Genomic DNA, 12629 nt, shown 5'->3' on the forward strand with positions numbered 1-12629 from the left:
TTGACTTTCGTTCAAATGTACTGTATTTCAACTGAATAGGAAAAAAACACGCTTTTGATACATTTGATCTTATTTATCCAAATTGATTTTGGCTTTATTGAAAGACTGCCATCTGAATGAACTCTAGAAAATATATGTGGTGTATTGATTTGGTAATGTTGTTTGGTATAAGTATTATTTCAGTGCTTATTTGCTGCCAATGTGATACTTCTACTTTTACCCAGTAGAGGGCGCACTCGCCTTAGAGTTGACTACTGAGGATTGATGTGAGACTGAAGAAGTTGTACAAGAGAGAAACATGTGCTTGTACTGTGTGTGCCGTTCTTATTAAACGTCCTTTAAACTTGGAGAGTGTGCGCGTCATTACGGCCACGATACAACATATTTTTGGCGACGAGGATAAACAAAGTTTTGAAGGAAGGACGAGTTGTTCGGACGACAAGGACTTAAAAAGGGAGGAGTACCAAGTACCGTGAAAGTTTGTAGAAGATGGCGACCATTGGCACTCTGGCGGCGTTTGATGCGAAAAATCAAAGCTGGGAAGAATACTGTGAAATAATGGATCAGTTTTTTGAGGCCAACGAGATTGATGATGGGGATAAGCAGAGAGCTATTCTCCTCAGTGTTGTCGGCGCATCTACCTACAGTTTAATGCGGAATCTCCTTAGTCCAACTAAACCAAAAGAGAAGACTTACGGCGAGCTGGTGGCACTACTAAAAAACCACTTCGACCCAAAGCCAAGTGAAATCGTCCAGAGGTACAAGTTTGATTCTTGCAGTCGTAAACCAAATGAGTCGGTGATGGAGTACGTAGCGGAGCTGCGGAGGCTGGCCCAGGACTGTAATTATGGCAACACCTTGGAGCAAAAGTTGAGAGACAGGATCGTTTGTGGAATAAATGATGATCGGATTCAAAGAAGACTCCTGGCAGAAGCAGATCTAACGTGTGAGAAGGCTTTGTCCATTGCCGTTGCGGCAGAAACAGCAACTAAAAATGCGCAAGACCTGCAGAATCCGTGCGCCACTGCGAAGTGCTTCAAAGTAAACAAAGGCCCGCAGCAGCGAGGTGCGTTCAAGTGCGGAAATGTTCAAGAGTGCTATCGTTGCAAAGGACAACACAACGCTGCAGAATGTAAGTTTAAACAAGAAAAATGTCATGCATGTGGAAAAGTGGGTCATATTGCCAGAGCCTGCAGAAATAAAAGCAAACAAAAGAGATATGTAGTAAATCCTACAGCTAAAAAGGAGCAGTCTCGTTCAAGTTATCGGTCACATAACGTTCAAGAGCGACCAGAGGACAGTGATACAGATGGTTCAGAAGAAGATTCCTTTCCTTTACAAAATATAAAGTTTAAGCTGGGACGCATGAGTGACATATACCTGAGAAAAGTTGATCCGTATACAGAGAGCATGAAACTAAATGGGAAGAGAGTTCAGTTTGAAATTGACACAGGTTGCAGTCTCACAGTAATGAGTGAGAAGACATTCCTGACAACATGGAGAACCAACAAGACTCCTTGTATTAAACCAGTACGACTCAAGTTGGAGACATACACTGGGGATCGAGTTGAAGTTGTGGGAGCAGCTCAAGTCCAAGTCAAGTACAAAAAGCAAAGAGCTAAACTGCCCCTAGTGGTTGTGAAAGGAGATGGTCCCTCATTACTAGGCAGATGCTGGCTAGAGGACATTCAGCTGAATTGGAAAGAAATAAAAGCCAGACACAAAGAAAGACAAGTACATCAGATACACACAGACCAGAAAACAGTGGAAACAAAAGTGACCTTACGAGAAGTACTGTGCAAACATGATGAAGTTTTCAAGGAGGAGCTGGGCACTTTAAAGGGCACCAAAGCCACTATTCATGTGAAGGGAAATGCTGTTCCGCGCTTCTTCCGTCCAAGGTCTATTCCTTATGCCATGAGAGCAAAAGTGGATGAGGAAATTGACAGACTGTTAAAAGAAGACATTATCACACCAGTTAAGTACTCAGAATGGGCAGCACCAGTGGTACCTATCCTGAAACCAGTGGGCACAGTCAGATTATGTGGAGATTATAAACTAACTGTAAACACCGTGTCATCCCTTGAGCAGTATCCGATACCCAGAGTGGAGGATTTGTTCAATGCACTTGCAAAGGGTAAGCAGTTCTCTAAGTTAGACATGAGTCATGCTTATCAACAGATACCTATGGATGAGGACTCCAAGAAATACCTCACCGTGAACACGCACAGGGGATTGTTCACCTACAACAGGCTTCCATTCGGTGTGGCCTCTGCCCCGGCCATATTTCAGAGAACGATGGAGAGTCTTTTATGTGGGATTCCTCTAGTAGCTGTGTATCTAGATGATATATTGGTAAGTGGCATGGACCAATCTGATCACCTAAAAAACCTAGACTCTGTGCTAAACAGATTGAAAGAAGCGGGACTACGCCTTAGGAGAAACAAGTGTACGTTCCTTCAAGATGAAGTGGAGTACTTGGGCTACAAAGTCGATGCACAAGGATTACACCCCATTGCCCAAAAGGTCAAAGCAATCAAAGATGCTCCTGCCCCAGCAAATGTTTCAGAGCTGAAATCATTCTTGGGATTGTTAAACTACTACAACAAGTTTCTTCCAAACCTGGCAACCCTGTTGGCACCTTTACATGAGTTGTTGAGACATGGTGTTCGTTGGAAATGGGACAAAGAACAAGAAGAGGCATTCCAAAAGGCAAAGGACTTGCTTAACACTTCAGATGTTCTTGTACACTACTCAGCTGACCGTGAGTTGGTTTTGGCGTGTGATGCTTCCCCTTACGGAGTGGGGGCAGTATTATCACATATCATGGAAAATGGAAGTGAGAGACCAATTGGATTTGTGTCCCGTACCTTACAACCTGCTGAGACAAGATACTCACAGTTGGATAAAGAAGGACTTGCGGTCATGTTTGGGATTGAAAGGTTTCATAAATATATATATGGTCGGAACTTTACCATTTACACGGATCACAAGCCATTGATTTATCTGTTCAATGAGAAGAAGCCAATTCCTCAAATGGGATCACCTAGAGTGCAGCGGTGGGCTGTGAAGTTGAGTGCATACCAATACAACATTGTCTACAAACCAGGCAAACATCATGCAAATGCAGATGCCGTGAGCAGGATGGCAGTTCCTGTCAAGTTAAGGAAAGAGGAGAGTACTGAGCAAGTACTTATGATGGACATGTTGGATGAGACATTGATAGATGCAAAGCAGATAAAGAGCTGGACGGCAAAAGACACTGTTTTATCACAAGTTCATGAATACATCCTGAAAGGGTGGCCCACAGAAACCGATCCAAATCTGAAAGCTTTCCACCAGAGAAAATTGGAGCTCGGTGTTAGAGATGGCTGCGTTCTCTGGGGAGCTCGAGTGGTCATCCCTGCCAAAGGAAGAGGTAGGATGTTAAAAATGTTACATCAAACTCACACAGGAATGACTAAAATGAAAGGTTTGGCAAGATCATACATGTGGTGGCCTGGAATGGATCAAGATGTCGAGAGAACGGTTCAAGCATGTCACGAATGTCAGGCACATCAAAAAGCACCTGCTTCTGCTCCTCTACACCCGTGGGAATGGCCTGAATCACCATGGTCAAGGATTCATGTGGACTATGCAGGACCTTTTCTAGGAGAAATGTTTCTCGTAATTGTGGATGCACATTCAAAGTGGTTGGATGTTTACCCTACAAAAACATGCACATCCTTAGTCACCATCGAGAAACTCAGACAGAGCTTTAGTAATTTTGGAATACCAAAAATGCTGGTGTCCGACAATGGAACTTGCTTCACAAGTGCTGAGTTTGAAGCGTTCATGAAGCAAAATGGAATCAGTCATGTGAGATCCGCTCCTTTTCACCCATCCTCAAATGGACTCGCAGAGAGAGCAGTTCAAACTTTTAAAGAGGGGATGAAGAAGATGAAAGAAGGGACAATACAAACAAGGTTATCAAGATTCTTGTTTAGCTACCGGATCACACCTCACGCAACAACAGGCTTATCACCTGCCGAACTCATGATGTCACGCAGACTAAGGTCCGCCCTGGATTTGGTTGTTCCGGATTTGAAAACCAAAGTGCAACAAAAGCAACTTAAACAGAAAGAAAATCATGACACACGGAGTAAGCAGAGAGGGTTTACGTCAGGAGAGGACGTACTCATCAGGAACTATTCCTATGGACCGAAATGGATTCCTGGTGTTATCCAAAACACTTCAGGACCCCTTTCCTATACCGTTAGTGTTGGTACTGGTCTAGTTGTGAAAAGGCATGTAGATCAAGTAAGAGCAAGATTTTCCAATCTCGAGACAACGGTGGAGAAGGAGAAAAACTTAGTATTTTTTCCAGAGACTGTTGCAAAGATTCCACTACCGGAAATAAATAAACCACAGATGTTAGAACTGAGTTCTAATTCAGAGAAGGTGTCCGAGTTACCACCTGCTACCAATACCCAGGATGAAAAGGTTGTACCACCACAGACAGAGTTGAGACGTTCTAGTAGAGAGAGACATACCCCTGTTCACCTCAAAGACTTTGTTCCTTAAAGTAAAATGTTATTGAAAAAAAAAAGTCATACTGAGTTACATTAAGTAATTGTTCTGTTTATGTTTATTGAGTGTATAACACATGTTGTTTTTGCTTAAATGTGGGGGAGATGTGGTGTATTGATTTGGTAATGTTGTTTGGTATAAGTATTATTTCAGTGCTTATTTGCTGCCAATGTGATACTTCTACTTTTACCCAGTAGAGGGCGCACTCGCCTTAGAGTTGACTACTGAGGATTGATGTGAGACTGAAGAAGTTGTACAAGAGAGAAACATGTGCTTGTACTGTGTGTGCCGTTCTTATTAAACGTCCTTTAAACTTGGAGAGTGTGCGCGTCATTACGGCCACGATACAACAATATATATATAATTATATACATATAATTAACTTGTTCATAAAATGTGTATTCAAAGAGTTTATGAAATTACATTTTAAAATACGCTATATTTGAAATCACAAAATTCCCCGTATATACGTATCATTCATCATACATTCCGATGTCCATACAGTCAGTGTTCAAATGTATATAAAACGAGTTTGGAAGTTAGATCCGAATAAAACCATTTTTATCAAAACAATAATTATCAAACCATCATTTCAGCGTTTAAGCACCGCCCATAGAGGACAAGCCGTAGAACAAATCGAGCCTCCACAGACTGCTGTCGCCTTTTGTTTGTCGGAAGCATCGCGAGATCAGCTGACATGCCCTCAAAACATAAACATCGTCCTTTGACAGTCCGTCCACTGCAAGCAATGGAAGACATGAAACTCATTACGTTCCTTCATGATCTGCTCGTCACATTTGCCATTTCCACGGACAGCCTTTAAGTAAAAAGACGCCTTCGCGGAATTAAGGTCATTTTGTAAATGCGCGAGCCATGGTGGCAAGACATACATATGTCATCCAATGTGTATCATTGGATTTGTTGGATGTAACATTTCGTTTGCTCTAGCAGTGTTTCTTTCTCTGAAGTGTAGGAATGGGTTGCATGCAGCCTCTATGGTCCAAATGGAGAATCAAGGGCGCGACGAGGTGGAAAGAATCAAGACCAAGTTCTTGTCTGTGTGGCATCATGTCAAGTACAGTAAGTGAACCTCAAGTACAGTAAGTAAGCAAGCTTACATTTAGATTTACGTATGCAGTAGATCAATTAGGTGTGTGTGTGTTTAAATAACTGCAAATAGAAACACAGTATTCTGTAGTAGTTGCGCAAATGTTCAAGACTTTCTTCTTTTTTTTAGGTTGGGCTCTGAAGTCAAAGACCTTATTCAGCCGAAATTCCCCTGTGCTGCTCCTGGGGAAGTGTTATCATTTTAAGGCTGAAGGTATAGCATTTTGCACAGCGTGAGGACATGCTTTTCTTCCATTTGTAGATCAAACTTCCTCAGCACATGAGCGACTTAAACGACAAACAAGGCCTCCGTTTTTCATCAGAGGAACATATGACTATGCACTTCCTGATCAGATGCATGACAAAAATGTCATTTTAAATATGTACAAAATAGCTGCATTTCTATTCTTTCATTGGGCCAGTGCACATGACATCGTCTTAATATACAGGTATGTCATGTTTCCCCCCCCCAGATGATAGTGACCCCGAAGCCTACTCGGATTGTGCCATGGGAAATATCGAGGATTTCCGAAGGGATTTTGGATCTCGCATCTGGCTAACTTATAGGGAAGAGTTCCCCCCCTTGCCTGGCTCTGTTTTAACGTCCGACTGTGGCTGGGGCTGCATGTTGCGGGCTGGACAGATGATGTTAGCCCAAGCACTTCTTCTGCATGTCTTGGGCAGAGGTGAGTGCATTTACCACATCTCATTGCCTGGACTGACTCCTTTGATTGTTGTCATCTCTGGGAAGTGGAATGAGCTGTAAATCGCTGTTTACAAAGTTCTTCAAAACATCTAGAGGTTTGATCATTAAGAGTACCGACCCACTACATTTGCAATTATCTGGGCACATGACCGCAAAAAGTGGATAAGCAGCATTTCAAATGGCTAGATTGCTTGATCTGAGACAGGAGTATTTTTCTTTGGGTTTTCTCACCTTGAATGAGAGAAAGCGTTCCATTGGCCACTTGAATCAATTCTTTGCTGCTTTGTCTGACTCTGTATTGACTCTGAAGTGCCCTCAACTCCTCATAACGAGAGGCATGCCATTTTAATGCGGTCATTTGGAAAACAATATTTAAAATGGGCTATTCCGTCTCTCGTAAAATATGCCATCAATAAAATATCTCCCGGGAAAATGACTCACGGCCATTTAAGAATATTTATTGATCAATTTGACTTGGATTCCCGTTGGATCAAGGTCATATTGTTAATGCTTAAAATTGGCCATTTTATAACAGGGGGAGAATTCCAATTTCTCCCTTTTTGTCTCTCAACCTGTTTGTAAGGAGAAGTGCCATCAAAGTGAAACGGTGTGCCTGTCGTTCAAATGTATAATTCCATACCTTTTTGGTTCCCTGGAGTGCTCAAGGTTCAAATCAAGTTCTGAAAGACTATATTTTTAATAGTCAAGTATAAAAGTGAAAGCTCAGGAATCACGCTAAAAAGACCTGGTCAAATTATGACCGCTCATTATTTCCCATAATTAACACCCATACGGCAAATCAAAGGAAGGAAGACCTTGAGTTTTATGGATGGATTTCATGCCTTAGTTAGTTACCACATAGAACCAAAGTACACCCATCCCAAACTCCGTACATAAACAAAATACGAATGAATATGACCAACATTTGTGAAATAAATACGGCATTTCCTTCCATACTGCAACATCCACATGATCTAGCTCATGATTTCCTTTTAGACTGGACATGGTCCGAGGCACTACAGCTCCAGTGTTTAGACGCCGAGACGCGGACCACCAGTGCGGCCAAGCGCCTGGTGGAATCCGTGGAGGCTTCTCTGCAGGGCACCCTCAACAGGCCCTCCTCCAATCCTCAATCATCAGCCACAGAGCAGGCTCCGGGGCCAGCGGAGGAGGCGGATGCCCATTTAAAAGAAATGTACCACAGGACGCTGATTTCTTGCTTTGGGGACATCCCCTCCGCTCAGCTGGGTCTACACAGACTGGTGCTTTTAGGTCTGACGTTGGGGAAACAGGCGGGGGACTGGTATGGACCTGCTGCTGTCGCGCACATTCTCAAGTAAGTACATCGAGAAGATAACGGGACCTATTATTTCAAAGGCTTGAAGATGCTTCACAGAGAATAAATAGCAAGACATGTACATATCCATCCTGAAGACCAACTGCTAAGATCACAGCTAACTGTTACATTTCACATGTCAACTTTGAGCATTGCTCACTCTCTCCAGCTCTCCGTGTGTCTCTTGTAGGAAAGCTATGGATGAAGCCAAAGAGCCAGCCTTAAGCGCTATAACCGCTTACGTCTCCCAGGATTGTACAGGTATGGGGTGGGGGGAAAATGGCCTCAACGTCAAATACAATGGCCACAATTGGTCTACGGCGTGGCCAGTCACTGTGCAACCATCAAATTGTTGTTACTTGGATAAAAACTCCAGTTGCAAAATAGGATAGAGAGTTGCAGGTGAAAAAAAAACAAAACATCAACAATTCTGATGTTTGTCTTCCAGTGTACAGCGCTGACGTGATTGACAGCCACAAGGCAGCCAAAGCCGGGACATCAGACGCCCTGGCCCAAAAGAACCAATCAGCGCCCCACGCTCGAGCTGTTGTCATTCTCGTCCCTGTGCGACTTGGCGGAGACAAGATCAACCCCGACTACTTTAACTTTGCAAAGGTGAAATACGCACACATACATATTGTAGCTCTCAATAAAAAAGCCAGTTGTCAATGAAGAAGGATGCACCGACACCAAAGTGTGTGTTTTTGTTTGCTTACTTAGAGAATACTGAGTCTGGAGTACTGCATCGGCATCATTGGAGGGAAGCCCAAGCAGGCGTGCTACTTTGTAGGATTTCAAGGTTAGTTGTTGGGAGTTGTTTTGCATAGTATATAGCATGTTAATGTATTCCTGTTTGCGCACGGGAAACGGCGAGCGCAAGCGAGTGAAGCAGGGCTTCCTTTATTCTCTGTGACCCATCAAAGGCTCCGCCATTTATCACAAGTAAACCACCCAAGTTGTGCAAAGTAATTGATTTCCATAAGAGGCACGCATTCAATTTCTCGCGGGCTCCAAAGCGAGCCACCCTTCATCACCTTCAGGAGCTACGAGGAACCTTCAGTTGTACATCTTGGCAGTCAATATTTACGCATTTACATTTTATCAATGTGATGTATGGCGTCGAATGATATCCAAATGACAAGCAATACATTCTTTCTGCCAGGGCGCGGCTCAGCACTGCATTCATCAAATGCAAACGGGGGCATATAATTGTGTGTTTGTAAAAGTAACCGTCACGCCCAGCAGAGAGAGAGCCTCCCCACACATGCACAAATGAAATGAGGGGGGGGGGGGGGGGGGTGTTGAACTCTGCGGGTGTTAAGAATGTGCTTGTGTGATTATGCAGAATTTAATCCGCCTGTGGTGGATATTAAAAGCAAGTAAGTTTGTGGGAGGCGTATTTGACGCAAGCGTAGCCCACGGCGGTGACTTTGAGCCACCCTCCGTTGAAATTGGTGGGAGGCTCATTTTTGTAATGAGCCAATGTTTTGAAATGACTGCTCTTATGTTTTGTCCTTGCAGATGACAGCTTGATTTACATGGACCCTCATTACTGTCAGTCTTTTGTGGACGTCAGCACTAGCCATTTCCCTCTCCAGGTAATGGCACGCTTCCCGAAGAAGCCTAGTCATGGGAATGTAATCATTCTTGTTAAAGCAAGCCATCAGTCACTTCCATATCTTCAAATGGACACACTACACTTGTCCAATTGAACCATGTGGAAAAACAAAAAAGTGTACATTTACAAATGTGACACCATGACAGGAGAGAAATAGGATTTCAGCACACATTTACTTATATGGAAATATTTGAAAGATCTTCCTTCTTTTGTCTAGTCCTATCATTGTCCCTCACCAAAGAAGATGCCTTTCACCAAGATGGATCCAAGCTGCACCATAGGATTTTACTCCAGAAGTGTCCAAGACTATGAGAAAATCAGCCGAGAGCTGTCGCAGGTGAAAATTCACTCAACCGTTTGAGTATTTCATTGTCATAGTTAAATATTCATTTTTTTTACCCACACATTATCATCCAGCAATTGACCACTAGGTGTCAGCATTGAGCTATTTATCTTATTTAGTTCCCATCACTGGCTCGCCTGTCCCACCAATAAAGCCAGGAGCTTCAAAATATTCCTTTGTACCTTTAATGATGTGATGATTACGCTATACGCATGTTTAGCTAAAAAAAAGATGAATCAAAAGAAAGAACAAGTTACCCAGCTCAAATAATCCAAATGACAAAAGCAACTTCCCAAGGACGGAGAAACAGAAAACAATCGAGTGGTGTGCAGTATTTTGTAAGGGGAACGCCTGCAAAACATGGAGCGTGTTGTGATTTCAGGTGCTGCAGCCATCAGCGAGCCACAAATACCCAGCCTTCACCATTGTGCAAGGCCATGGCAGAGATTATGACCTGCCAGCCAGCCTGACCCCAGAAAAGAGGGAATGGCCCTTCATCCGTGACCCGAGGAGGACAATCGCCACCGCTGGCGACTTTGTGCTACTTTGACGCAAGCGTTTTGTGACGTTGAACTTTTTCAAACAGGACCGTCGCTGGAAACAGACCGATTGGTGAACAGCTGGATTGGAGCAATGTGAGCTTGCTCAAATATAGCGTGGGACATCTGCTGAATGATCCAATCTATTTTTATACTAAACGCAAGAAATGGAATAGAATTGAATTGTGCAGTTGTTATATTATTTTATTTTTCCCAGCAGACATTTCAGTGTTATGATATGAAGACTAGTTCAGTAACACCTACATGTAAAATAAAGAACATAAAGTTCCTGCAATATTAATACAACTCGTATGGCATGATTTGTATTTAATGAACATTTTTTTTTTTTTTTTTAAAGGCTATAGAGTTTTCCCCATGAACTTCTCAGATCTCAAGTAGGATGCATATTTAAATGATAATGCAACATATTTGAAGAGCAATCCTTTCAATTCATTTTGTATTCATTTGGAAATTGTAAATAAATATCTTGGCAATAAAGGAACCTTGCTTATAAAACACCATCTTCAGATAGATATATTCAAGTATGTCACAGTAACGCAAATGGTATTCAGAACAACTACTTCATATTTGAACATAAAATACCAGCAGCAAAAGTTTTGCAAAAATGAACAATTCTCACTGGGATGTTTCAAAGTGCCATAAATCAGCTTCCTAGCGGGAAGTCAAGAATGAAAAGCAACTATTTGAGCAAACATTGTTTACTTCCTTCTCATTGCAACGGATTGCTCAAACGCATTCAAGCTCTTGTGCAGAAAGTCAAATGCAGCCGATTAAAACTAATCGTATCTCTGCAGGCCATTAACCAGGCACCGGAAAATATGTGACCCACTGACACTGTGTTCTGTTTTGCAGGAAAAGAAAATATCCTTGTGTTCTGTTACTATGGCATCCCTCGCACATTGACTGTTTTGCCGTACAATACAAATTCTTGTATTATGAGGCTTTTTCAAGGCGGGAAATTGTGCGGCGACGCCAGGCCAAGGGTGAGCCTGGAGGAACAGGAGAATCCCTCATCTGTTCTCCTTAGCACATAAAGGCATCGTCTGATCTGCGGTTGTTTTTAGCCAGATCGTCAAATATATGCAGGAGCAAAAGACGGGTGACATTCTTCGCCTTTTGCGGATAACAAGACATAAAGAGCATGGTGTCAGGAGGGAAGCGGACATTTTGGACACAAACATGAAAGAGCGCTTGTGCTGGGGGGCACACCGCCACTGTGTTCGCCATGTATTTACAGGCCATGTAGGAAGATTTGATTAACGACTCACGCCCAGGGGAAATGGAATATGGCTTTACAAAGCATCCCGTCCCTCTCTCTCTCTCTCTCTCTCTCTCACACACACATACACAGATCATGCTATTCAAGGCAGCTGGCTGACATGCCATCGACATTGCAGATTCCTGAAAATCTAATCTCCTTCCAATGACATTTTTCCCAAGTCCAGCCGGCTTTGGTGCCAAACAGACACATCCAAGACTCACTTTGGTTGTTTGAAAGGACTTGTCTGCATCCAATCCAGTAAGGCTAATCATTTGTAGATAAAGAAAGTCAATCCTTTCTTTTCAAGCGCACTTGCTGCCAGTCATCTGATTTTATGATGTTATTGCTCATTTTATGACATGATTTCCTTGCACTTCATTGATTTTCTCTGGCAGAACAATTAGGAATGATTCCAACGATGTAGCAAAAGTCCTCATTTTTTGCTAGAACACACATTGCATACTTTTGATACACGTCGTTGGAATTGCATCTTGGTTTTGACAAAGCACATGTATTTCCTGGAACTAAACAAACCAAAGCTTATGTTGTCGGCACCTGGGCAAGAATGTGGAAAGCCACACCTTTGCAGGGCCCAAAGTCATGTCTGCTCTGCTCGCTTCCATTCAGAAGTAGCCTGTGGATTTATATGGAGGGTGTCGTTTACACAAGTCCGGATCGGTCGTGTGTAAGTGGTTCTAAATCAAAAGGTGTCACACTCCGTCTCCGTCATCACACCAGGTGCACGGCCAAGCAGCCCTCGTGGAATGCCCTGCGTCTTCAAACAGGTACATCTCAGCTCAGAGTGATACGTATCTCCGGGCGGCTAAATATATCCGCCCGCCGCCCGGGTCCGGGAGCCGTTAGAGCGTAAATACCCAGCCGCTTGGGTGCATGGCGTTGCATTCACAGTCTCCAGTCTGTCCACGCAAGCGGCCACTTGTCCCCGCCTGTCTCCGAGCGAGCCCCTCGCGGCCTGCTGCTCACGGGGGAAAAGTGCTGAGGCGCAGCTCTTGTGGGTGGAAGCCAGACAAATGTCATGGTGCTGCCATTATTCAGCACCACAAGAAGGTGGAAATGTGTTCCAAGGCGCGCACGAGGTCACATTCTTCAAAATCTTTCATAAATAGAT

At 43.3% G+C, this 12629-nt stretch overlaps 1 protein-coding gene across 6 annotated transcripts; it reads left to right on the plus strand.

Annotated features, from left to right (window-relative positions):
- The first annotated feature begins 106 nt into the window (after positions 1-106).
- atg4c (autophagy related 4C, cysteine peptidase) lies at positions 107-10739 on the plus strand. Of its 6 annotated transcripts, none has more exons than XM_061296365.1 (11): positions 107-1132; positions 5538-5649; positions 5807-5890; positions 6150-6362; positions 7379-7718; positions 7909-7979; positions 8167-8333; positions 8439-8517; positions 9240-9316; positions 9554-9673; positions 10062-10739. In XM_061296365.1, exons 1-11 carry the CDS (start codon positions 1085-1087, stop codon positions 10227-10229), a joined length of 1479 nt encoding a protein of 492 aa, XP_061152349.1. In that variant the 5' UTR covers positions 107-1084; the 3' UTR covers positions 10230-10739. The 6 variants fall into 6 exon arrangements, with proteins under 6 accessions (XP_061152349.1, XP_061152351.1, XP_061152353.1 ...); XM_061296367.1 differs by having other exon boundaries at positions 108-1132; positions 5543-5649; XM_061296369.1 differs by lacking the exon at positions 107-1132 and adding an exon at positions 5141-5392.
- The last annotated feature ends 1890 nt before the right edge of the window (positions 10740-12629 follow it).

This window comes from Syngnathus typhle, linkage group LG14, assembly GCF_033458585.1.
Source record: "Syngnathus typhle isolate RoL2023-S1 ecotype Sweden linkage group LG14, RoL_Styp_1.0, whole genome shotgun sequence".
Classification (NCBI taxonomy): domain Eukaryota; kingdom Metazoa; phylum Chordata; class Actinopteri; order Syngnathiformes; family Syngnathidae; genus Syngnathus; species Syngnathus typhle.

Excerpts from the sequence above, each read along its gene's own strand:
- atg4c (XM_061296365.1), top strand. The coding sequence starts at position 1,085 with ATGTTCAAGAGTGCTATCGTTGCAAAGGACAACACAACGCTGCAGAAT. Across the intron at positions 5,650-5,806 it reads GTGGCATCATGTCAAGTACA|GTTGGGCTCTGAAGTCAAAG; the intron begins GTAAGTGAACCT and ends TCTTTTTTTTAG. Across the intron at positions 6,363-7,378 it reads TCTGCATGTCTTGGGCAGAG|ACTGGACATGGTCCGAGGCA; the intron begins GTGAGTGCATTT and ends ATTTCCTTTTAG.